At 31.7% G+C, this 24714-nt stretch overlaps 3 protein-coding genes across 5 annotated transcripts; 2 read left to right on the top strand and 1 right to left on the bottom strand.

Annotated features, from left to right (window-relative positions):
* Positions 1-394: 394 nt before the first annotated feature.
* LOC132940455 (uncharacterized) lies at positions 395-13571 on the top strand. 3 transcript variants are annotated; one of them, XM_061008077.1, is made up of 9 exons: positions 395-788; positions 5653-5710; positions 5773-5909; positions 6161-6333; positions 6395-9056; positions 9135-10124; positions 10306-10459; positions 10520-10885; positions 11957-13571. In XM_061008077.1, exons 3-9 carry the CDS (start codon positions 5777-5779, stop codon positions 11997-11999), a joined length of 4521 nt encoding a protein of 1506 aa, XP_060864060.1. In that variant the 5' UTR covers positions 395-788; positions 5653-5710; positions 5773-5776; the 3' UTR covers positions 12000-13571. The 3 variants fall into 3 exon arrangements, with proteins under 3 accessions (XP_060864060.1, XP_060864059.1, XP_060864061.1); XM_061008076.1 differs by having other exon boundaries at positions 396-788; positions 10520-10881; XM_061008078.1 differs by lacking the exons at positions 395-788; positions 5653-5710 and adding an exon at positions 5998-6065 and having other exon boundaries at positions 5772-5909; positions 10520-10881.
* Positions 13572-18344: 4773 nt separating this feature from the next.
* LOC132941067 (26S proteasome non-ATPase regulatory subunit 12) lies at positions 18345-21037 on the top strand. Its single transcript, XM_061008922.1, has 8 exons — positions 18345-18504; positions 18614-18793; positions 19279-19515; positions 19666-19949; positions 20002-20226; positions 20293-20461; positions 20574-20651; positions 20733-21037. The coding sequence occupies exons 2-8, from the start codon at positions 18620-18622 to the stop codon at positions 20949-20951; spliced, it is 1386 nt and encodes a 461-aa protein (XP_060864905.1). The 5' UTR covers positions 18345-18504; positions 18614-18619; the 3' UTR covers positions 20952-21037.
* Positions 21038-21178: 141 nt separating this feature from the next.
* On the bottom strand, positions 21179-24059 carry LOC132941066 (dihydrolipoyllysine-residue succinyltransferase component of 2-oxoglutarate dehydrogenase complex, mitochondrial). The gene is made up of 10 exons (XM_061008921.1): positions 23438-24059; positions 23245-23336; positions 23106-23179; positions 22932-23003; positions 22693-22748; positions 22490-22598; positions 22057-22432; positions 21789-21987; positions 21470-21721; positions 21179-21400 (listed from the first exon to the last, which is right to left on the bottom strand). Exons 1-10 carry the CDS (start codon positions 23525-23527, stop codon positions 21266-21268), a joined length of 1455 nt encoding a protein of 484 aa, XP_060864904.1. The 5' UTR covers positions 23528-24059; the 3' UTR covers positions 21179-21265.
* Positions 24060-24714: the final 655 nt, after the last annotated feature.

Raw genomic sequence — 24714 nt, 5'->3', positions numbered from 1 at the left:
GTCGACGACTCGTTCGGGAAATAATAATTTATTCGCTTATTGCATTGTTCCGTGCTTGTGGCGGGGTGACCGATAGCGACATAAACGGCATATTTTATTATTCGAATTCGCGTGATTTGCATCAACTCGGCACCGCGTGCAGTGCGACCAACTGGTCCGGGGCCACCGCCGACCCGTCCGGTCAAATTTTCCGAGAAGACCGAAACTTGATTAAGGGCCCAACTAGCACCTCCCCGGCGACGGTATCCGTCTGTCCCGAATGTCATAAATTTTTGGCGCGCACGACGTCGGTCGGCCGACGGGATCATCGGCGGCGGCGGCGTAGCACACCGCCATCGGCGGGAAATTTAGCGCGCGGACACGTTGGTCACACTGCGACGGCCAGTGATGTGCATTGCAAATGGCCGCTCTTGTTATTGTTCCGTAGTCCCGTAGCGTTTCGCGATTTAACACGATAATAAACCCCCAGACTCGCGAAAGTTCGTCGTCGTCGTCTTCGTTGTCGCCCCGCACGGATAACCGCAGTGTTGGTGATCGTCGTCGCGTACGTACGGTTTGTGAATCGCCAATCCACCGAAACTCAAACGTCTTCGCCGTGAACGCATCGGCGGCGTTTCTCCCGTGCGCGTGTGTGTGTGTGCGTGAGTGTGTGTGCGTAGAACGCGATATTAATATTATTATTGCGACTTTGTGAGTGTGTGTGTGTGTGTGTGTGTGTGTGCGCGAAAAGTGTCCGATGTACAGCAACAACGTTCGTTGGATTACACTCCGGCCGCCAGGAACAACATGTACGTAACAGATCGGTTGACGCCGAGCTTTGTGTAGGGTTTTTGATGGCGGCGGCGGCGGCGGCCGGGCGTTTCGACTCGGCCGTTGCGGCGGGCTTACCACCGCCGCCGCTCCCTTGGCCATCACAAAATGGTGGTCGGGTCCGTCGGACGACAGCGTAGTCCGCTCGCCCAACGGACTCGATATTTCCTTCCCCGTGGCCGAGTGGCCGACGGAACCACCTTGGCCACTCGACGAGGGGCCCCCGGCCGCCCGCCTGCCGTAGCCGTGTTATTATTATTATTATTATTATTATTATTGTGATGGTCGCACATAGTGTCGGGGCCACGTTCCTTAGCGGGGAGGGGAGGGGTTGGACATTTTTTTTTCGAGTTTTGACGAGACACTGATCGAATTTGGAAATGTTTATCGTGCCCACGGACCAAAACGATTTTTTTATTGCGGGTTATTTGTTGTTGTTGTCTTGTGTAGTTGTGTTCCGAGACGATTGTGGTCGACACGCGCCCAGCGGGTGTCAATCCTAAACCTAGTCTGCCCAACACTACTTAACTGGTGTCGCGTCATTTTGGACAATTTTTTTTTTTCATCTCGTCACCGATTTCGTCGCGTTTGTAGATTGAGTATAAATTAGTTTAAAATATAATCATCCGCATTTGAGATCTAAACCCATTTCATGAACACATGATGTCTTAGTTGGTAAGTAAAGTGTATAAGATTGTATATCTGGCATGAACTAAGAAAGACCATAGCTCTACAAAGGTTAACTAATCTTTGGAGCACAGATTTAACCGTGGTTATCGCGGTTCTTTAAAAATTAAAAATTTTAAATTGAACACTGGTAGTACGATTTTGTATTTTAACTTAAGTACCTATTAAAATAATGTTTAATGTTTTTCACTTATAAACCCAACAATTGTATTACACTTCATTGGTCGCAATACCGCCTAAACCACTGTTGTGCTCACTGGCTTATTTATTTTTGTCAATATTGATATGCTTTTTGTTAAAACAAGTCTGGGATCATAGTTTTAAGATAATATATATAGGTAGATACCTACAATTAAATACCTTATTTATCGTTTAACACTTTGTATGTGGTTTTAAACACAAAATCAGGATCATAAATTGAATTATCTGAATAATGATAAGAATCTAACTTTTGATTCTACCTCCCATCTAATGGTATTCTGTAAATTTTTTTTATCCATTTTCATGTACAAATCAATTTCAATAATAACTACAACTAATTAAATATCACCGATTTTGAGAAAAAATTATTTATGAGGGTAACAATTTGGTAGTGTTCTCCCACATACAGGTACGTTCATAGGAATAGGATGTGGTGTAATTTGTAATTAGTTTGCGTAGACTGCATGTTTATTAAATTTGGATATTAAAAATGTTCAAAATAAACACGTACCTATATTAAACTGATATTGTGCTATGATGTATTATTATTCACACCAGTAAATAACTTAAAGTGTTTAGAAAATAATCGATTTGACTTGTTTAAGTTCAAAATAATAATTCTTAAGTATGTCTGGCGTAAATGTGCTTATTCTGGCTCTGTCAAATCAAGTCTGAATATGGGTCGTTGGGGCTCTCATATATAGGCCTCTACCTTTCCAAGCCCTCTTGGTAAGAGTATTGTTTTCATGGGTGAATGTTCGTTACAAGATTCTCGGAAATGTCCATGGCCTATGGTCGAATATAAGTGTGCGTCAGGTGTAGCTGCGTATTAGATAAAAAAAATACTGCTTAGTTTTTCTATTATTAACATTACATTAATAAGGCCGTTGTATTATAATAATTTATTGTTTTGCGGCATGTCAACTCTGATAATCCGTTGTAATTCCATGCGGATACTAATATTTTTCTACCTGTCTCTTCCCACAATTAACTCCTTTGAAAATGATTTCTCCAATGTTTGACTACTCTCATCACTTAGTACCAAGTCGTAATGTATTTCTATTAGATGTGTTACCACTTAGACCGTAATAACAATTGCCTGCCTCTATTATAATAACATTATAATTGGTTATAGTGTGATTCTAAGTTAATTCTCATATTATTAGTATTATAATGTACCTAGATAGTAGGACATCAGTCCATAGCAATTTTAATGAAATTATTCTTTTTAGAGAATACTTACTTTTTAATACTTACTTAAAACAATTACTTTTTTACCTCTTTATAAGTTACCTTTACCTACTATTATAATAGTATTATACATAATATCAAAACTTTAACTATCAATAAAGTAATGCGTACTTATTGATTATAAAATGAATATGTTTCATATCATTTTATATATTTTAAAAAACTAAACATTTACCTCGACATTTATTAAAATTGCAATATAAAACATGTATAAAATAGAGAATCAAGCAGTGTAGGTAGGTACCTCAACAAAGTCTCAGTTCACAATGCTTTATTAATTCCCCATTACTCATTGAACAATCTAAATAAAAACATGACACTGATCATATTTTTCTTAACACATTGACCGCTATGTAGCCGCCGGCGGCCACATAATAATAATTACGTATTGATAATTTTTAGGCCGCCTGCTGCTGCACCATATCATTCCTAGGAGGCCATACAACTGCGGGCTGCTGTTAATGAATTTAGATTTATATTATTAACTTATCCCTGGTGCTACAATAATGAACTAAAAAATGCGCCGTGGCGTAGCGGGAATAATTACAATTTTTTTTTGTATTTTTAATTTTTTTTCAATTCAATAGTATATATACAAATTTGTAATGACACTGAATAATTTCCTTGGCGTACCAATGGTACATATTCTTGTGGCTGCATGGCGGTCAACGTGTTAAATGGATTGTACTTTTTAAACCAAAACAATTTTTTTTGTATACAGTGCTTCAGACTTTTGTAACGCAACGTTAGTCGCATCAGTGTATATCATGTTATTAGTCGCATCGCGTTCTTTTCAACCACTTTTCATTTTTCATTATTTTTTTATTAATTTTATCAAAACAAATAATTATTTCATACAATTTTTACAATTTTTATATTATAATTATAAAAAGTTACTTCCTTATAAGTACATCAAATAGATAATATTAAAAAAAAAAAAAAAAATGTATGAATTATATAGAGTGGCAGGCAATTGAAGTTTTCAAAAAAAGCCATTGGCAGCCCAAGTTATTAAATTAATTTAGAATATTACTATAGTATTTTGTATACTATTAGTCAAAGGTATATTGAGTATCAATTATTGAAATGTAAAATTTATAGGTTTAATTCGGAAAAAAGTGTGAATTTTTTGACCATAGTGCGACTAACATCGGTTAAAGATGATTCCTAATTGCAATGAAATATATAGTTTGACTTGACTATTTAAACATCTTGGATTTAGATTGACTAGATACAGCTTGAATACATGTGGATCATCTATTCATGTTAGTTGGTTAATGTATATATATATTGTAGCTGATTCATGCTGAATTTGGATGGTTGTTATTGTAATAAACAAACTTTGAACTGAGTTACTTATCAAGAAAATCAGCCTTTATGAAACCTATTCATAGAATTTATTACTGAAAAAACGTATTTTTAAGTATAAAATAATAAACATGAACTTATTTTAATCTCAATAAATAATAACATTCTTAGTGATACCTACATCAGGAGGTCAACATAAAATAATATTAAACTAACTATTTTTTTATGTCTTACAAACGGTTTTACAATTTTATGTGCCTATCTACCTTTTGTGTGTACCTACCTATTAAATCTAACTTTATTTTTATTTTTTTTTAAAGTACCTAATCGAGTTAACTATTATTATATTAATGCTTATGCAAATATAAATAACTTATAACAAAATTCATTTTTGTCACTGAATCCTAAAAAAACCAAATTATTACTGTTATATACAATTTTATTATACCTGCAGTATTTTAATAGAGGATTATTATTGTAGGAACTTATACCAATAGGTATTTGGTTTTATTTTCATCTAAGTATGTACCTACTTATTAAAAATAATTTGTATACCTACAGTACCTAAATAATTAGAGGTGTTATTATAATTATTAATTACAATACCTATATATTTACAATTACAAGGTCCTCTCAATACATACTACTCAGCAGAGCAAGTTCCCTGATTTTTAAATTTTCTAAGAATTCACTGTTAATACGTATCACATAAGTTTTTTTTATTTAAAGATATACAGTAGGATGTGATACACTCATGTGTTGTTTCCGTCTTACAAGTGCGTAACATAGCAAAACACGTGTAGCTCCGTTAATTTAAAAATTAGAGTGAATTGACCTCTTTCGAAATTTAAAGGTAAGATTATTATCCAGGCAACCTCATGGATTTTTTATTATATTTTAATATTAAATCGAGTTATGAGGTTTTTGAGATGTTCAAACAGTTAACAATTTTAAAATATTCATAACTCGCTTTAAAATTAAAATATAATAAAAAGATAATGATCTTACCTCTAGATTTTATAAGAGGTCAATTCACTCTAATTTTTAAACTAACGGAGCTACACGTGTTCTGCTGAGCGTAAAATTTGGTATGTTATGCACTTGTAAGACGGAGACAACACATGCGGGTATCGTGTCCTCTTAATAGTGACATTCATATTATCAAATAATTAAGTAATAGCATTTTTTGTAGGTTAATATAATTACAAAAATTATTAAATTACCTAAAAATACAATTGTTCCGACCTTAAATTTTTTCTTTTATAAATAATTAAATTTCTATTTATAATGAAGTACTGTGGATCACAATATTAATGTATAGATATGTGAAAATATCCACTTAAAATAATTTCATCTCCTTTCATTTGTTAATTGTTTTGTGTTTGTATGTTTTAGGTTAAACAAATAGTTGGATTTAAACCCAATTTGTAAGAAAATGGAAGATCTTGTTATGGTATGTTCATATAGTTTAAATCTGGTTAAATTTGTATTGTATGTATTATATTATAATTTCAGTGAAATGGCCGCAAATAGCGATGGTGCTACTCAGTTGGTTACAACCATTGTTACATGCAAAGGGGACCTGAATGACCCTCAATTTAACCAACAGTTTGATAAGATTGTTAAAGATCTAAACGAACTTCTATTTCAAGGTAAATTTATATTTGTTGTATTTTAAAATGTTAATAATTACATTAAGTTTAATATTTTTCTTTTTCTTTTTGTTTCTTTTTTTATTAGGAACTATACAAGCACCTGTAGATTATTTTAAAAAACCCATAGCATGCAATGTAGACTAGACATGAATGGTACTTACTTGAAATAAATAATAGTCAAACATAATAAAAATTATTTCATTTTCTAAAATTGACTAATTTTCATTTTTGTTAATCAATTTTTTTAGGTTCGGCTGAAGAGAAAGGGATTTATGTAAACAAACTTGAGCCATGGAATTCTGTAAGGGTAACTATTACTGTGCCACGGGAAGCTGCTACAAAGCTTCAGCAGTTGGCACAACAAGGGGATGCAGCTCTTTCCAGGCTCGGAATTTTGTCTGTCCAAGTCGAAGGCGATCAGGTTTGTTAATCAAAAAGTATTTTATATTAAATATATTATTCTATGAAATGTTTGTGTTAAGATGATATCTTTAAGACTTGGAGGCAATCGGTTTGGTGGGGAAAGCCAAGAATTAGTGTTAAGAACATCAGCCGGCCCATCAAACACCAATCAGCCAACTGCTTCAGAAGAAAGTGCTGCTGTGAATTCATTGATCAAAGCTATGGCTTCCGCAACATCTCCTGCTCTGCAGTCTCCATCGCCTCAATTATCGACACCCCAGTTCAAAAGCCCCAACGTAGTGGCTGTCGATTCTACCCCATTGCCTCCGATACCACCTTTGCCCTCCACGGCAGAACCATCCCCAAGACCCCACATATGGCCGTTTGTAAGCATGAACCAAGCTGCTCAGACCATACACAACCGAGAGTCAATGCACACAGGACCTCCACCTCCACCACCTTATCCAGGATCTCAAAACGGAGTGTATAAAACCCAAAGATCGGGGGATGCAAATGCATCAGTGCACTCAAGTCCATTGTTGGTTAATTTGTTGCAAAATGAAGGTGCTGGAAAAATGCCTCCACCAATGGACAAACATAAGAAACCTTTAATACCTTCTCCAAATGTGGTGAAAAATCAAGATGGGTTTTCTGGTTCAGAGTTTACCCAATCTGCATTTGCTAATGTTGCTTCGGATGTTCAAGTTGTCCAAAGGCTACAGAAGCTACCAGATTCAGTTACCAACAGTGCTCAGAATCGAGTAGATTCCATTGGATCTCCTAATGGACCAACTGCTAGGTTGGTCAACAAACACAATGTGCCTTCCCAAGAGCTCTCACAAACCCAGAAGATTGTTGGCTCACCAAATGTACAAACTTCTTATGCTGTTAGGCATGCCTTCTTGTCAAGCTCACCAATTACCCAAAACCGTTTACAAACTGTTCCCCAAAATGTCACTATCACTACCAATCAATTAAAACTCAACCAAGGTTATATCAATCAAATGAGGCAAGGTTCAAATCATCTGATGGCTAAGCCAAATATTACTCAACAATTCATTCAGCCTCAAATTAGGTTACAAACACAGTATAGCCCAGCAGGGTCACATAAACCAATTCAGACCAATGCCATATTGCAACAAAGGACAGATTTGATGTCTACTCAATTGACAACTGTTAGCAGCCATGATTCTGCTCTAATGCAAAAAGGTCCATCGGTTTCAAGTCAATCCCAAAATATCACTTCCAATAATTCATTCCATCCTGTACCTAATAATCAGATAACGAATGTTTCTCAAACCCCTTGTACATATAATGAAACGTCCCAACAAAATTTTAATAATCTTATACAGGGTACTCATAATCATAATCAGGCGCAAACTATTACTGTAAATAAAAAACCTGATCTATTATCTAATGAAATCAGCTTACAACAAAGATTGATTCCTCAGCAAACTTCAGAAAATACATGTCAAGAAATTCAAAAAAGTGTGGTATCTAGTCAACCGATAAAATCTCCACCTTTAACTTCTTCTGGTAAACAGCGGCAGTTTCTTATAAATCCGTTGACTGGAGATATGGAACCTATGTCTAGCGATAGTAGTTCGGAAAGTGATACAGAAGAAAAAATAAAAAATTTGCCAATTGCAGATGATAGTTTTTATAATTTTTCTTCTCCGATAACAAATGATAGGTCCAATTCTGTATTTTCGGATGATGAAGATACTGGTTCACCTACCTCGCGTCGTAATGATACTACTACTGATCAATCTGATTCTGAAGCCACTGTAAGATCAACTAACAGTGAAGCATCCTCTCGTCATCGATCAAGTCCATTACCTGCTCCTGCTGAAAAAATAAAGTTGCGGTTGAAGAAGTTGACTGAAAAGAAAGAACCATATAAAGTTGATGTTTCATTTGGTAGTTCTCCTTTATGTAAAGTAGATAAAAGGCACTTTGGCAATCCGTCAACACCATTAGCTGGGTCCTCTGCTGAAGGACTTCGTGTACCACCTTTACATATTTCGTTAAGAGGAAGAAATGCTACTGTGGTCATTGGTTCAAGAAAGGAGAAGAAATGGAAAGACTCTGACGATGAAAGTAAGAAATCAACAGGGTGTAAAGTAAAAACTAGCGTCAATCACTTAAAAACCAAAAGTTCAAACCAGGACTTGTTAAAAATTTGTTCAAAACAAATAAAGCTAGAAAATATTGAAGAAGATGATTCTAGAGTAAAACTAAAAAGAATTGAAGAAAGTGTAGAGCCTGTATCTTCATCAGTTGATTCTACTGAGCCCACCAGTAGTTACAATCCTGTTCTACCTCCTGGAAGGATATATCCGACTGAAGCTGAAGTGGCGTCAATTTTAAGGTCCATGCCTAGTGATAAACATAACAAAATGAGCTTGAGCTTTAATAAAGTTAAAAAAAGAGAGTCAAAAAAGAAATGTTTACCAAGGGAAAGAACGGGATCTGTAGACAGTCCTAACTTGCACAGAATTGTTGAAAGAACTCATTCTAAAACAAAAATTAATAAGAGTAGTGCAGTTTCGCTGTTTAAAAATGTTGTAAAATCGTCGGCAGTTAAAGAAGCGAGAATGATTGCTGCTGCTACTTTTGGAAATAGAAACAATTTTCATGAAAAACAACGGGCTTTGAACAATGGACTGGACACTGTAACTCAACCTAGTGGATCACAATCAAATAATCAAAGACGAACTAGTGTCGACATACCATTTATAGGTAACTTAAATTTACTAAATTAAAATTAATAATTGTTTAGTTATTAGTAATTACTAATTCTGTATTTAATTTGTTTAGGTACGCATTCATTAAATTCTTCTATGGCAAAATTGAACAGATCTCTTAGTGGTCAGTCAAATGATACATATCTACCATCTAGCCACTTTTCCAACCACCTTTTACCTGGTCAAAAAACACAGGGACCTAATACGTTTCACAAAGATATGAATAAAAAACCATTGACTGTGGTCAGTCGAAAAGTGACTAACTCTAAAAGTAAAGACAGTAGAAATTCTAAACTTGAAAGTGGAGTTAAACGGAAAGAATTTCAATTGACTGCAAAACGCAACGATCATTTTATTCAAAAATTTGATGTTGATAAACCTAATTGTGTCACTGTTGGATGCGTTCAAATAGAAAAACGTGATGAACATCTAACACTGCCTATGACAGATATTGATGTATCCGAAAAAAATTTAAAACAAAGGTTACTTGAAGATACTGTACCACAAATAAGAAATGTTATGAGAATAGAAACCCCTACAATTGAAGATATTAAATGTGAACGTGTTCAAACTGAAACTAAAAACATGAACGGAAGTGAAAGTCCTGCTGGCCATGGTAACACTCAAGGAGAAGATTCAGGTATTGAGTCTATGGATGCTTTATCAGAGAAAAGTCCTAACCAAGGAGAAAGTCCTTGTCGAAAAGATGATCAAACAACTGTTCAGAAACCAGCTGTTCCATTGAAACAAGAAGAAACTAAAATACCTGTGGAATCTATAGACCAACAGAGTACAGCAGATTCTCCTGATTTAGATGATATTCAGCCATTTCGTGTAACGCCAGCTTTATATACGTATTCTAATCCAGAAAAAATTAGAGACGATTCTCCTCCTGTTTCGCCTAAATTGGATATTGAAGATATTCTAGATCAAACAGAACCACACCTTGTTTCTTCTTCAGAGACTGATGGAGATTTACCCTCTGTCAAACTTAAGAAAAGGAAGCGTATGGATTCTGAAGACAGTAAGACTGATTGTGATGCCCCTGTAGCAAAAAAACCAAGTAAGTAAAAACTTTTATGGACCATAATCACACACAGGAAAACACTATTTGAGCAGATTTTTTTTAATTTTGAATAGCTTTTTTTAATGTTTTCCTTTTGTTAGAAATATGTATCTCAGATGATTTATTTTGGTTTTTATTTATTTATAAATAATATATATTATTATTTTAATTTTTAAAGATATTGAGAATGATATAATTGGAAAATCGGACATGGTGCCTTTGAATGTCTCAGAAAATAAATCTCTATTAGAACAACTTTTGATAGATATACCATCTGATACAGAAGCAGCCAAAAAATCAGCAGTTACTACAAGAAGCACGCGTTCTCATAGGTACTAAGCATATAATTTATAAATGATGTTTCATTGAATAACATTTTTTTTTACTGATAGAACAAATACGCGAGTATCTGTACAAGTCACTTCGGGATCTCCATCTCAACCAAGCTTACCATCACCCACGCGTCGTTCTAATCGTAACACACATCCACCTAACAGAACGTGTGCTGGCAAGTCTTGTGATAGGTCTGCAACTAGTAAAACAATTGAAAAAAAGGAGAAGAATACAATTTCTACACCTACTAAACTTGATAAAACACCTCTCAGACCTCAATCAACAGCTGTTACTATTAATACCAGGGCCGCAAGTGCTTCCAAGCAAACTGTTACAATAACATCGCCTTCATCAGAAATTATGACTGCTGAAGGTGATAAACAGACTACAAGAAGGAAAACGAGGAGCACGTTGCCCAATAGTAAGTAAGAATTTCGTTTATTGAATTCATTATCTATTATTATTAAGTTCCAGAATTGTGTTAGTGAGTGAAAAAATCTTTAAATACCCTTACCCTGTCCCAAATAATTATTATTTTGTCTGGTATAATTTAAAAATTAAGAAGAGTCACTATTTGTTTCCCTTTACCCCTGCCATAATACCAAATTTGGGTTAAGCAGAACCAATCCTGTGTTAGCTTTTAATGTAGTATTAGTTGAATTTTCAATTTCAATTATTGTTAGCTAATTTTTATTGGATGATTTAAGCTGGAAACAGAAATTGCATTTTCAAAAATTGTGATGGCCTCAGTAAAAATATTAAGACTTATTATTTCTCTGTTTAACACGTTCAACGCTGCCCGTGATTTCAGAAATTACTGAAATATCAAAAACTAAAACCATCCATACCCCTAAATTTAGAGTTCATTGTCAATGGCCTATTTATGTTTCAGAGGTTATTTTAAAAAAATCCGATTTAATTATAGCGTATATAAACGTTTCGATGTTAACGCGTCCCCGGCCTATTGGAATAAACTCTGTTGATACGTATACGCGTCAGTGGCGTTGAAAGTGTTAAATTATGTTTTGTTACAATGGATATGTTGGAACAACCAAATGTTCTTTATCTTATTTAATTACTATACTTAGATTACGTAATTATATATACCAACCGAAGATTAGATTTTAGGGTTTGTATTAATTTTACTATGTTTTTTGTTTATTTAATAATTTTTTGTTTGCGTCTCATCTCCTTTTGGATCTGTACAAATAACAACTACGGATAAATTGAAATATTTACACAAAAACTAATTTCTGACAAGATCCATTTTCAAAAAATGAATAATTGTAAAAAAAAACTTGATATTTTCAAAATATTTAAGCTATATTTGTGTTATTTGTAATTACATGACTTAAATAGGAAGTGGGCCATCTGATTTTATGTAATATAGCTAATAGTTATTGTACTATAAATCTTTTTTTTCCAACCAATAGGATTATTACTCATAAAATTAAGATTGTAAATAAATAACATCACTATTGTAATTTTGTTAATAGTGGACCCGGAGAATGTTGCGAGACGACGGCGAGCGTCACGTGATGGTAAATGACATACACAACCGGTGCCGACGCCGACGACACATAATACTGCGTCATCTCCGGCCATCGTCGTCGGACCCGGGTAATTTCTATTAGGTTCTTTTTCTTTTTTACATAGCAAAATATTTTGTATCTCTTTTCTGTTTGTTAAATTTCATGTGTTTGGATTCTATTAAGCTTACAGTTTGATATAAATATATATATATATATATATACACACATTATTATTATTATTATTGGTATATCATATGTATGAATGTGTATGTGAATGAATGTATGTTTCTGTGTATGTATATATATATATATACATATATATACATTTTTTTATACTAAAAAATGTATTCAGATTTTATAAGAGGTGAAGCAGAACTATTATTCAATCCAATTTCTCATATAATTTATTATTAAATATTTTTTATTATTCTTTTATTTTCAATATAAATAGTTATTTGTTATTTTTATCATTGCTGTCTTTATATATATATGTATTTATACATATAAATATATATATGTATAAATACTGTTGGTTGTTGCCTTAGGAATATTATTATTAGAGCAAAAACAATTGAGATACTAAATTAATTTTTATTTACAATTTGCTTGAAGTATTTTTTTCCTTTTTTACATCAATGTTTCTTGTTATGTAAATATTAAATGTAAAATAATGTTGGACATTTTGTTGCGTTTTCAAAAAGTAAAATAAAATTAAAAAAAAATATATATATATATATTAAAATGATAATTCATAAATTTTAAATTTACACATGATTTTTGTAAAATGTGTCATAGGTGTCTTGTGCATTTTGTTGTCCCTTAAACATTTTTATGTAAATAATTTCATGTAAACTTAAGTTAAACATTCTTGTAAAATTTAAGTAAACCTTGTTACTCGTGTTTTTTTTCTTTTTTTTTTAATGGGTGAAAATAATGTGTTTCTTCTTGAGCTTTATTATTATTATTATTATTATATTATTATATTATTATATTATTATTATTATTATATTATTATTTTATTTTATTTTATTATATTATTATTTTTTTTTATATATATACAATCTGATCGCTGTTGGCGATTAGTGACAATAAAACTTTAATCTAAACAATCTTAACAGTAAAAAAAGTAAGTGCAATAATTTTGTGTGTGTAAATAATTTACCTTTTTTTTATAGTGATAATTATTATGATTAGCTACACATTTTTAAAACCAAATTATGTTAATTTCCTTTTTTCTGTCATTGGTGCAATTATCACACGTACACTATTGGCAGCTTTAACAAAAAATCAAATTTCGAAAATTAGTTTTCGAGTTAATTAAACTTTTTAAATTACATATTTTGTTTGCATTACACCTTCTTATGATAAAAAAAAACTAGAAAATAAAAAATTGTAATTGTTTAATTTTTATATAGTAATTATATATGGTATTGTAGATTCTATTTATAAATAATTAAACAAAATTGATGTATAAATCAATATACATACATATGTACAATTATATATTTGAGACGACATATACACATTTTATTATTGTAAATAGTTGTTCAGTTTTAAGAAATATATATGTTTCAGGTAATCATATTTTATATTTTACTTAATAATTATGTTAAAAGATCAAGATTTTCAAAGAAGAAATTGGAGTGTATTGATAAGTATCAGCTTAAAATTGAGTGTTTAAGAAGTTAAAAGAAGGATATACTAGCAAAACGTACTGATTCGTATCGGACTCAAGCATTAATACAAGTCACATGAACTGATACCTATCAACTTTTTCTTCTTGAAAATCTTAATCTTTAACAATAATGGTAACCTTTTAATTTTCTTTAAAATTCCAACCTTATATTTTGTTTGAATAGTAATAGGTTTAAAAAATGGTTTTGTACCAAAAGCTCATCCGGCATCTAGTCATTATTATGAGTTGGAAATCAGGATTGCAAAAAAAAAAATAAAAAAAATTATTTTACAGCGTATTAAATGGTTTAATCCATATTTAAATTACCTCATGGTGGTTGGAAGGATAACTCTTTTTATGGAAGGAAATATTACTTTTTTGACATCATTGTATTTTTACACATTATCAATTAATAATTTCTTATGCCACAAAAAATTCTTCCTAATGTTTTCTTAAATCTTAATATAGAAATTTTAATAAAACATTGAAAACATCAATAGATGACAATTGTATGCACTTGGTATACATATTATAAATGTATTTTATTCATTATTTAAATTATATAGACTGTTAATTATTGAACAAAAATAGTGGACATTCGGTTTGAAAAAAAAAAATGGCTATTTATGAAAAATAACAATCTAGAAGACACTGAATCCACAATAGTGTAAAATACTATAGGAAGTTTCAAGTCTAACATGAGGGTTTTAAACTATTTACCTAAATGTTTCGTTAGCAGCACCAATTAGTCACATCTCCTGTAATTTTTTAAATGGAAAATTTTACCAAAAAAATGTAGTTATAGGTGTATAGGTAATACAAAATTGCATAAATCACATTTATTGTTAAAATTGTAAAACATTTATTATAAGTCAAGATTTACCTAATTAAATATACAATATGTTAATATAAAACATACATTTTATAATTTGATTTAAAACTAAAATAATTGTATTGGTTATGGTGTATCTTGTACCCAATCATCTGAACCAAAAATGTGGTAGTCGAGTTAGGTTTGGTTTAAACTGGTTTGTTAACTGCTTTATACTCTTTACATGATTTTAGATTCTGAGCGGAGCGATGAGTGCTTTTATTTTTATTTGTCGTGTCTGTATACGATAAGTAGTTGAAATAATACGTCGGTTTTCAACTTCAGTATCTCTTCTGGTTGGAAAGTGAATTTAGTTGGTTGATGGTTCATTTAGGGGGTCAAAATTCCCTAAAACATTCAAAAACGCCTGGAAAAACAAAAAAAGTTAAAGAAAAACGGGAATTTTTATGCAACATCGATTTTGGATTTTAATGTAAACAAAAAAAAAATACTGTAGATACATGAAATTTTTTCTAATTTTTTTATATTAGCATTTTCTATACACCATACGATTTACAAAATATTTTGACTCCTATTATTGAGCTATTTATGGGCATATGAAATTTTTATTTAACGTCGATTAATTCAAAATTCTTGCTCGGTCAAAAAATGTAAATGTAATACAAGGTCCCTCATAAGTTGTTTGGGCGAGATCGTTTTCGACTAAAAACATACTCTTCCCTTTTCGGCCGATTCACTTTTCAGCAAAACAAAAAGTTCAATAATAATTAATGTAAGTATATAAGTTGCAAACAATTTATAACATATATAAATAAAATATAATAATAATTATAATATATTTAATTATTGACAAATTCTAACTTATACTTTTAATAATTTTCAAAATTATATTTGCAATAATTTTACAGAAATTATATATTATTTTATTTTTTAATATATTATACACTACTATTATGTTTAATAATTATTGACAACAATTTCGTATAATCTATTATAATTATTATTATTTATTTATATATTTTTTAATTTTTATACAACCTAGGTATAGGTAATAAATATTTAATAATTTTCTATAATTATAACATAGAGATCTAAAGTATATAGGTTAGGTATTAATTATTATTGATCTTTTTATTTTGGCCGAAAAGGGGAATCGTTTTGAGCTGTTTACAAACATTTTCAATTTTTTAGTTTTTTTTCTATGTACGTCAATAAAATTTTATTTTTCAATGAAAAATCTAGGCAATAGGCCTCCCTCACACATTTTTACGATATCAGTTATAAATATTTAAAAAAACAAGCAAGATTTTCTTTATAAGCATTTAAAGTTTAAATGTTGATAAATGTATCAAATTTAAGATTTACAAATCATTTTGTAGTTACAAATTTATGAAATGTTCAATGTTAAAACAATGTTCCTTATAAGTAGTTCATTCTGTAACCAAAAAAATTTAAAATAATTTTTCTTGTATTAATTATTGTCTCATCGGTTACATCTTCCAGCGTCTTTATTAAGAGATTCCAAATAGATAGGTGTTTATGGCTTTACCAACTTAGAAAATCTGTTCTTGATACCCTCAGTTTGATTTTTCGTAAGCTCCATAATTAGTAGTATACTTTCATGTACACAGTACATTCCACATTTCAGGTGGAAAAAGAGCTGGTACTTTTCGTGATTTAAATGTATTTTCTTTGCCAATAGTATTAAATAGTATATAGGTATAATAATATAATAGTAGCCAATACCAATCTGTATCATGTAAGTCCCATTGACGTATGTATCTAATCAAAAGTCCACTAACTGGTCTTGTGCTTCTTCAGATTTCACGCAAATGAGATATTCCTATGTATCACTATACTATATCAGAGGAACAAATCTACTTTACCGGACACCCTTTTTTTTCTCAAAATACGTGGTTTTTTACGTGGACAGAAGGTAAAATATTTTTTGCACTTTTTTAATAGAATTTCAAGTCAATTTTTGTTCAAAAGTTATGGAAATTCAAAGTTGCAGTAATTACGCGTGTATCATGCTAAAATGACATTACCTAATTACAAAAGAAAACAAGAATTCTACGGAAGGTACCTGGCAAAATATATGTTCATGAAAAAATGTCGTAACCATGAACTAGACCCTACCGTACAATGTTTTAATGCTGCTGGGTCATTATACAGCGTAGATGACAATGTAGAAAATGTCGACAACTTAGAATTGCCATAACTTTTGAACGGTAAGTTTCCGAAAATTTTTTCAATCATTGTAAAATCAATACATTAATCGCTCCGTTCAGAATCTAAAATCCATAACCATCATTATGGGTTTCATAAAAATATATAAGCATATTATAAATTAGAAATAAAATATAGAAAGCATACCGATTATTATCAACGCAACACAAAACACATAAGAAAACAATAGCTTGGCTAAAAAATAAATAACACTGTAATACTAAAGTTAATTACACAAATACACAAAGTTGGTTCTGAAAAAATTTTTAAATGTGTATAAATGCAATTCAAGTATAAATGCTAATTATAATGTATTATATTATGCTAATTCAAGCATTCGGTGAAAATATGTTGTGTAGGTAGGTACTGTTTTTTTTAGAGTTACACATCAAAATCGATTTTGTCGAAAAACTGGTTTTGCCTAAAAATCTCATTTTTTCCTTAATTTTTTTTTGTATATCCCTACGTTATTAAAAACTATTGGGGATTTTTACTTTTGACCCCCTACTAAAAAAAGGTTCCAACTAGATTCGTTATTGACTTTCCTACTAAAAAAGATGCTGGAGTAGAAAATAAAAGCATTTTTTTCTGCTACAAAAGGTGATGACAGTCGACAGATACAAAAAAAAATCTAATAGGTAAGTATAATAATATATACTATACGTATCCTATATATTATGCACTTTTATTCAGTTTTAAAAAAAAAAACAAAAAAAAAAACCCCTTCTCCTATTTATTTGGTAGAACTCTAGAACTAAAGAAGAATTATTAAATTTGAAAGTCTTGCCTACTTATATAAAATCACTAGATCGGCCTTATTGATTATATAGGTGTTTAGAAGACGGTCTAAGGCTCTTGAAAACACGATAATTATCATAAATTTCAAACATTTAATATTGTAAACATGTTAAGACTTAATCATAGAAAAGGCTAATTTAAACCACAGAAGTAGAGTGGATTGAACACATTGATAATATATTATTATAATTATTTGTTTATTATATATATTTATTTATGTATTATCTATGATTGAACATCAAGAACTCTGAACAATAATTATCGGGTCCGGGGTCAGATATTGAGTTACGTTATACGTATCTATTAAACTTATACCCTTAGATCATAATATTTTACTAAATATTCAGGCAGTAGCTCTATCCATTGTATAGGATCTAACTATCTAAGCAAATACTGTAAATGATGGTTTACTGTATTTGAACAAAGCCCATGATATAAAAACAAGGCATGATCGTAACTTTTTGACGGTCAGATCCTTCGGTAAGCACGTGACGTAGAGTGTATAGTAGTAATAATTTAATGACAATATGATAATACGGGTAAGCAAGTGACGTGTTGCGCGGACTTGAACCAAATCTGGACTTTTGCATTCATACCATGTTGCTTGTACTATAGTAGTATAATCATAGATAATATATTATATTATCTATGCGTATAATTGCATAAAACAATATAGGAAACTTTAGAAAATCGGGGAACAGAATTCATAGATGATATAAATTACCACGACCACGGTTCATCTCCTAGGACCGACTGCCGACAACAGAAATATAATTGTTTTTGTTATTCCTCCATGAAAACCCCCCGATCGACGACACTTTCGTGATTTGCAATTTTATAAATCAGTAGTAGCATCTAACAAGGTAATTTATTGTTGATACGAGTCACGAAAAGCTTGAAAGTTGTATTACTCTTCTTTGTACGTAAAAACGTGAATTGCCATACAACTAATAAACTCAATTGTTCAATCAAACATTTGTAAGTGATTTATTATTAAACATAATTAACTCTTTTTTACCTTACTTCTTTGTATTTGTGTAAACAATGATATTAGAATAACAAATTTATTTTATTAAACATAATATAGATCAAGATGATGGACAATTTGGAACCTCTGACCACCGACGGTGGTCGTATAGTAAAAATGGAAGTAGACTACAGTGCAACATGCGATGAAAAAATTGCTGTCGCTGAAAGTTTGGCAGCCAGCGGTAAACTACAAGAAGCATTGGATACGTTACTCGTGCTTGAAAAACAAACTAGAACTGTGAGTTATCTCTTTTATTATTTTAATACAACTACACATCTGATCATATTATGAATTATTATTTATATCTAAACTCATAATTTATATACATACCTATTTAATGTTAAGTACCTAACTATGTAACTATGTCGCACATTTCTTAAAGAAACCTATTTTGAAAGATTGTTATTCGTTTCAATTGAATGAGCTCACATTTTTATTACCATATTTTTAAATTATTGTTCATGTAATATATAGGGTGTAACAGGACTATTTAACAAATATAGGAACGTTTGTAATGGAAATTTGTTAAATAGTCCTCTGTTACACCTTGTATAAGTGTGAATAAAATGTGTTATGACCTAAGTTTGAGAGCCTATATGAAAATACTACTGATTTTATAATAATTAAGATTAATAAATTGTTTGGATAATAATTTGTAAACACATATAATTACCTATTTTTAAATAAAAAATCAACTGTCTAATGTATTATTTATGTTTAAGGGATCTGATATGGCTTCAACTAGTCGAGTTTTGGTTGCCATTGTAAAACTATGTTTTGAAGCTAAAGAATGGGCATTACTCAATGAACATATTGTTATGTTAACTAAAAGAAGATCACAGTTAAAACTTTCCGTTGCAGCTATGGTCAGAGAATGTTGTACTTTCATTGACCAAACACCGGATAAAGAGACAAAATTGAAATTAATTGAATCTCTTAGAAACGTTACTGAAGGAAAGGTATATAATTCAATTTTTATTTTAAATTAAACAGTATAATGTTACCAATTTAAATGTTGTATTGTTGAACTTCATTATTAATTTAGCTTATCAAAATTAAAATATAAATATTTTAGAACATATTCACAATTTATTTTTTATGTTATTCAGATATATGTGGAAGTAGATAGAGCTCGTCTCACACAAAAGTTAGCTCAAATTAAAGAAGATGAAGGCGATGTAACTGGTGCTGCTAATATAATTCAAGAATTGCAAGTGGAGACTTATGGTTCAATGAAAAAACAAGAAAAAGTTGAACTCATTTTAGAACAGATGCGATTATGTTTGGCTAAGAAAGATTATATTCGGACTCAGATTATATCAAAGAAAATAAACACAAAGTTTTTTGATGATGTTAAACCTGAAATACAACAACTTAAATTAAAATACTACAAGTAAGAATGTTTGATCAATTTTTAAATAATTATTATAACATATATTTTGCAGATTAATGATTGAGCTGGGTGAACATGATGGTCAATACTTGGATGTTTGCCGCCACTATAGAGCTATTCAAGTTACTCCTGAGATTAATACCGATGAAACAAAATGCAATGCTGCTTTGCAAAATGCAATATTATACCTCATATTAGCTCCATTCGATAATCATCAGTCTGATTTAACTCATCGAATTCTTGAAGATGAAACTTTACAAAAAATACCAAAGTACAAGTATGTAATTTTAAATTTCATTTCTTTATGTTCCTAATATTTTTGTTTTGTTATTATTATTAATAGATCATTCCTGCAATTATTTACCACTATGGAATTGATTCAATGGAAAGAGTTGTGCAAGGATTATGAAATTGAATTAAAATCTGGGTCTACAGCTACAGATGTATTTTCAGAAAGCACCGAAAAAGGAAAAAAACGTTGGGCTGATCTTAAAAATAGAGTTGCTGAACACGTATGTATTTAAAATCTTAAATAAAATTTAATAATAATTTTTACATATTTTAATAGTTATTGCTAATTAAAAATTAAAATTGTTGCTTTGTTATTGTGTGTATAATATATAGAATGTTCGTGTAATGGCTAAATATTATTCAAGAATCAGAGTTGTTCGAATGTCTCAGTTATTAGATATGACTTTAGAGGTTGGATGAATTATTGTTATTCTTCTTTAATTTAATTTTAAATGATTTTGTTGTAACTAAAACTCTAAATATCTGTTACAGGATACTGAACAATTATTATCTAACATGGTCGTAGATAAATCTGTAACAGCCAAAATCGATCGTCCGTCAGGTGTGGTTGAGTTTTCAGTTGGAAAATCTGTAAACGAAGTGTTGAATGAATGGTCATTTGGACTTAACGACCTCATGAAGCTAGTAAACAACACTACTCATCTCATCAACAAAGAACAGATGGTCCATAAACATTTACTGTCTCATTAAAAAATAATTAACATTTAAAAATTTCCCCAAAAAAAACACAAATTTAATTGTTATTTTTAATTACAATAAATTATACTCATCCAAAAGTTTTTTGCTCGTTTTCAATTCTATAGTTTGAATGAGTATGAAATATTTATATTTTTTACAATAACTATACACATTAAACAATGATAGGGGCGAATAAGAAGTGAATTACATATTAATGAATGAAAAAAAAACATTGTGAATATTATAGGATAAATTTAATATAATATAATTAAATTAATAAGTGCTTGTTATGTCTAAGTACGGCTGGCTTTAAATTATTTTGTAGTTTATAATCCTGCAACAATTATTCTAGGATCCTCGATGGCAGCTTTAATTTTGCGTAAGAATAGTACAGCTTCACGTCCATCTACAAGCCTATGATCGTAAGTTAAGGCTATGTACATCATGGGTCTTATGACAACCTAATTAGTAAAAGAGGATTATGTTAATAATTATATGTAAGACAAAAAACTAGAGTAATCAATAGTAACCTGTCCTTTAACAGCAATAGGCCTTTCAAAAATTCCATGCATTCCCAATATAGCAGATTGTGGTGGGTTGATGATTGGTGTTCCCATTAGAGATCCGAAAACTCCACCATTACTGACAGTAAAAGTACCACCGTCCATGTCTTCAACGTCAATAGCACCTCTTTTCGCTTTTTCACCAAGAGCAGCAATTGTTTTTTCAATATCTGCATAATTCATGTCTTGTACATTGCGTACAACAGGCACTAATAGACCCTATTTATAAAATGTTATACATTTAAAACAATTTGTCAAATAATTCTATTAATATTGAAATATATACTTTAGGGGTTGCTACAGCTACAGATATATCTACATAATCTCTGTAGATAATTTCATTGCCTTCTATTACAGCATTGACAACGGGTTGATCTTGTAGGGCATACGCAGACGCTTTTAAGAATGCAGACATAAAACCTAATTTCAAACCGTGTTTCTTTTGAAAAGCATCAAGGTTGGTTTTACGGAAATCCATGATCGAGCTAAAATTGAATTGTACATTGTAGGGTATACATTCTTTTAATAGTAATACTTTAAAAATTGATGATTACCTCATGTCTATCTCATTGAAAGTAGTCAACATGGCATTAGTGTTTTGAGCATCCTTCAAACGTTGGGCAATACGTAATCGCATACGGTTCATTTTAACACGGTGTTCGGATCTGGTTCCAGCTATCTCTTTGGTGGGATCAGTTGGTGGTACTTTAATAGTGGCAGTTTGTTGTTTAGATATTTGAGGGGCAGATGCTGGTGGTGCAGCTACTCTTGGTGGTGGAGGCTGTGATACTTGTGGGGGAGGTGTTGCAGGAACAGGAGCAGCTGCTGTTACAGCCACAGGTGGTACCGGTTCAGCAGCTTTAGGGGTATCTTCAACCTTAGGAGTAGCTTCAACTTTAGGAGCTGCTTTGGCTGGTGCAGGTCCTCCTTCTAATCATTTAATGAAACATCATACATGTGAAATAAACTACAAAAAATTATTTCTACCCGTGATTGTAATTGTACACAAATCTTGTCCAGCTTTAACAGTAGCACCATCTTCAACAAGTCGCTTTGCAAGAATTCCGTTGACTGGTGAGGGAACAGGAACTGAAGTCTTAAATAATTAATAAAAAAATCAAAGCAATATTAATTTATATTGACTTAAAAGAATAACTATTTTTTATTATAATTTATAAGTATTTTCTTACTTTATCTGTTTCGATTTCACAAACAACTTCATCTACTGCTATTGTGTCGCCAACATCTGTGGAAGAAAATAATAATTTAAGTATATCACACTACAGGAGCCAATTAAGTACAATAACTGCCAGGTCAGTTAAGTTCTATTTTTGTATATAATGGATTGCACAAGTATAATTGAATAAAATAATATATTAGAAAGTCAATTAGGTACTTATCAATTTATCATGTATTACACAGTACTTACTTTTTTCCCATCTCATGTCACCTTCGGATACTGAATCAGCAAAAGCTGGTGTCTTTAAAACGTGTTCTTCCCCTATTAATAAATATTATATTATATTATCCAATAAATGTTTAATGTGTATGATATTATACTATTTCTAATAAATGTTTAATTTGTATGTTATGTTTTTCTTACAGAGGATTGCACTTGTTTGAAAATAGCGACATTGATCAAAAGACCTTCTATTGGATGAACTAGAAAGTGTTATCCTGAGAAAAAGGAGTAATTAATACACTGACATTTAAAAATCTCTGGGTACTATTTGACTACTCACGGACTGACGGAAGATGTAGCAACTATTGACAATCCCCTCCTTGGACAGGCGGACTCGTTCCCTCTGTGGACCCTTCGTGTCTCGCTGGAGACCTGGGTGGTGGGCAAAGGAGATGAAACAATTAGATCATAATTAATTTAACGCTGTTGACTTCTGAAGGTGTACCATCCGCCGGCTGACGCGTAAAACTTACCTCGAACTGGGCCGTCCGTCTGGCGGCGGCCGTTGTCTTCAGTGCGTTCTTAGGGAGACCCCTGACAACGTGCAACATACCGTAGGCCATTTCGGCTTACAGCGACCAATCGTTAAACACGTTCGGGGAGAGGAGTACAAAAACCGTGTACTGTGTTCGTCACGTCGTTGGCCTTTGACTTACCTGTGACGTGAAACGGTGGAGGGGGCCCGAAAGAGATGGCGAGGTCAGTGCTTTCGTCTGGTTTCTAGTCTCGGCAATATTAATAATTTTTCGGGTCACTTTTGTCGTACTTTGCGTAGCAGCGGCGCGAGAGAGGTCAGTGTCATCGACGACTAGGACACGAAGAGGAGATAACAGTCGGTGATAAGAACAACCTAACACATGTTTCGCGCACTCGCGACTTAATATCTTATTCGTCGCGACACGACGGCGCGGCAATTACGCGAAAATTTAAAACGGACAACGTGAAAATAATATGACAACGAATTACGGACTACGGTCAAATTGGAAATTAATCATCGACATCCCGTTTCTATCACGACGGATACGAATTACAAACACTTTCGGCGGCGGGGCAACGTCGTACTCTGTCGCGTCGAGATCAGCTTTCATCGTCGTCATAGTCCATAAATGATGGGCACGGTAAATGTAATAAAAATTGTTATCATATTAACCGTGGCCCATACAGGACATACCTACTTATACGAAATATTTTATGAATAATATATACTTAATTGCAATGTTACAGGCTCACTGACAATCGGTAAGTACCGCGCTTTACGCTGTAATTATATACCTACTATTCCGGCTTTGACCCGACCGTGTATCGTTGTTATTATATTTTAATTTTATTATAGTTGAAAAACATTAATTAGCCTCGACGACGCCATATCGCGAGCGCAGAAAACGCGATTAAAATACTTACGATATATCTATACATGTACGCGCGTCCTAATTATATCAATCATATATTTATATCAATTACCTATTCATATTGTTTCATATATAGGCATTATGTAACATTAGCTACCATAACCCGATTATGGTTATAATATATAATAATATGATAATTACATATGTTAGATCATTATCTAATCAACAATAATTGAATACTGATTTAGCAATAGGTATACCTAGGCTCGTGTTATGCTTTTATCTCGATAAATTAAATATTATTTGGAGTATATTACATATGTAGGTATATTGCATATAGGTATATTATACATTAATACATTATGCATATCATTATGTATACAAATTTAGAATTTCCCTAT

The sequence above is a fragment of the Metopolophium dirhodum genome, chromosome 3 (assembly GCF_019925205.1).
Source record: "Metopolophium dirhodum isolate CAU chromosome 3, ASM1992520v1, whole genome shotgun sequence".
Taxonomy (NCBI): domain Eukaryota; kingdom Metazoa; phylum Arthropoda; class Insecta; order Hemiptera; family Aphididae; genus Metopolophium; species Metopolophium dirhodum.
This window is presented reverse-complemented; position numbering and strand designations above follow the sequence as displayed.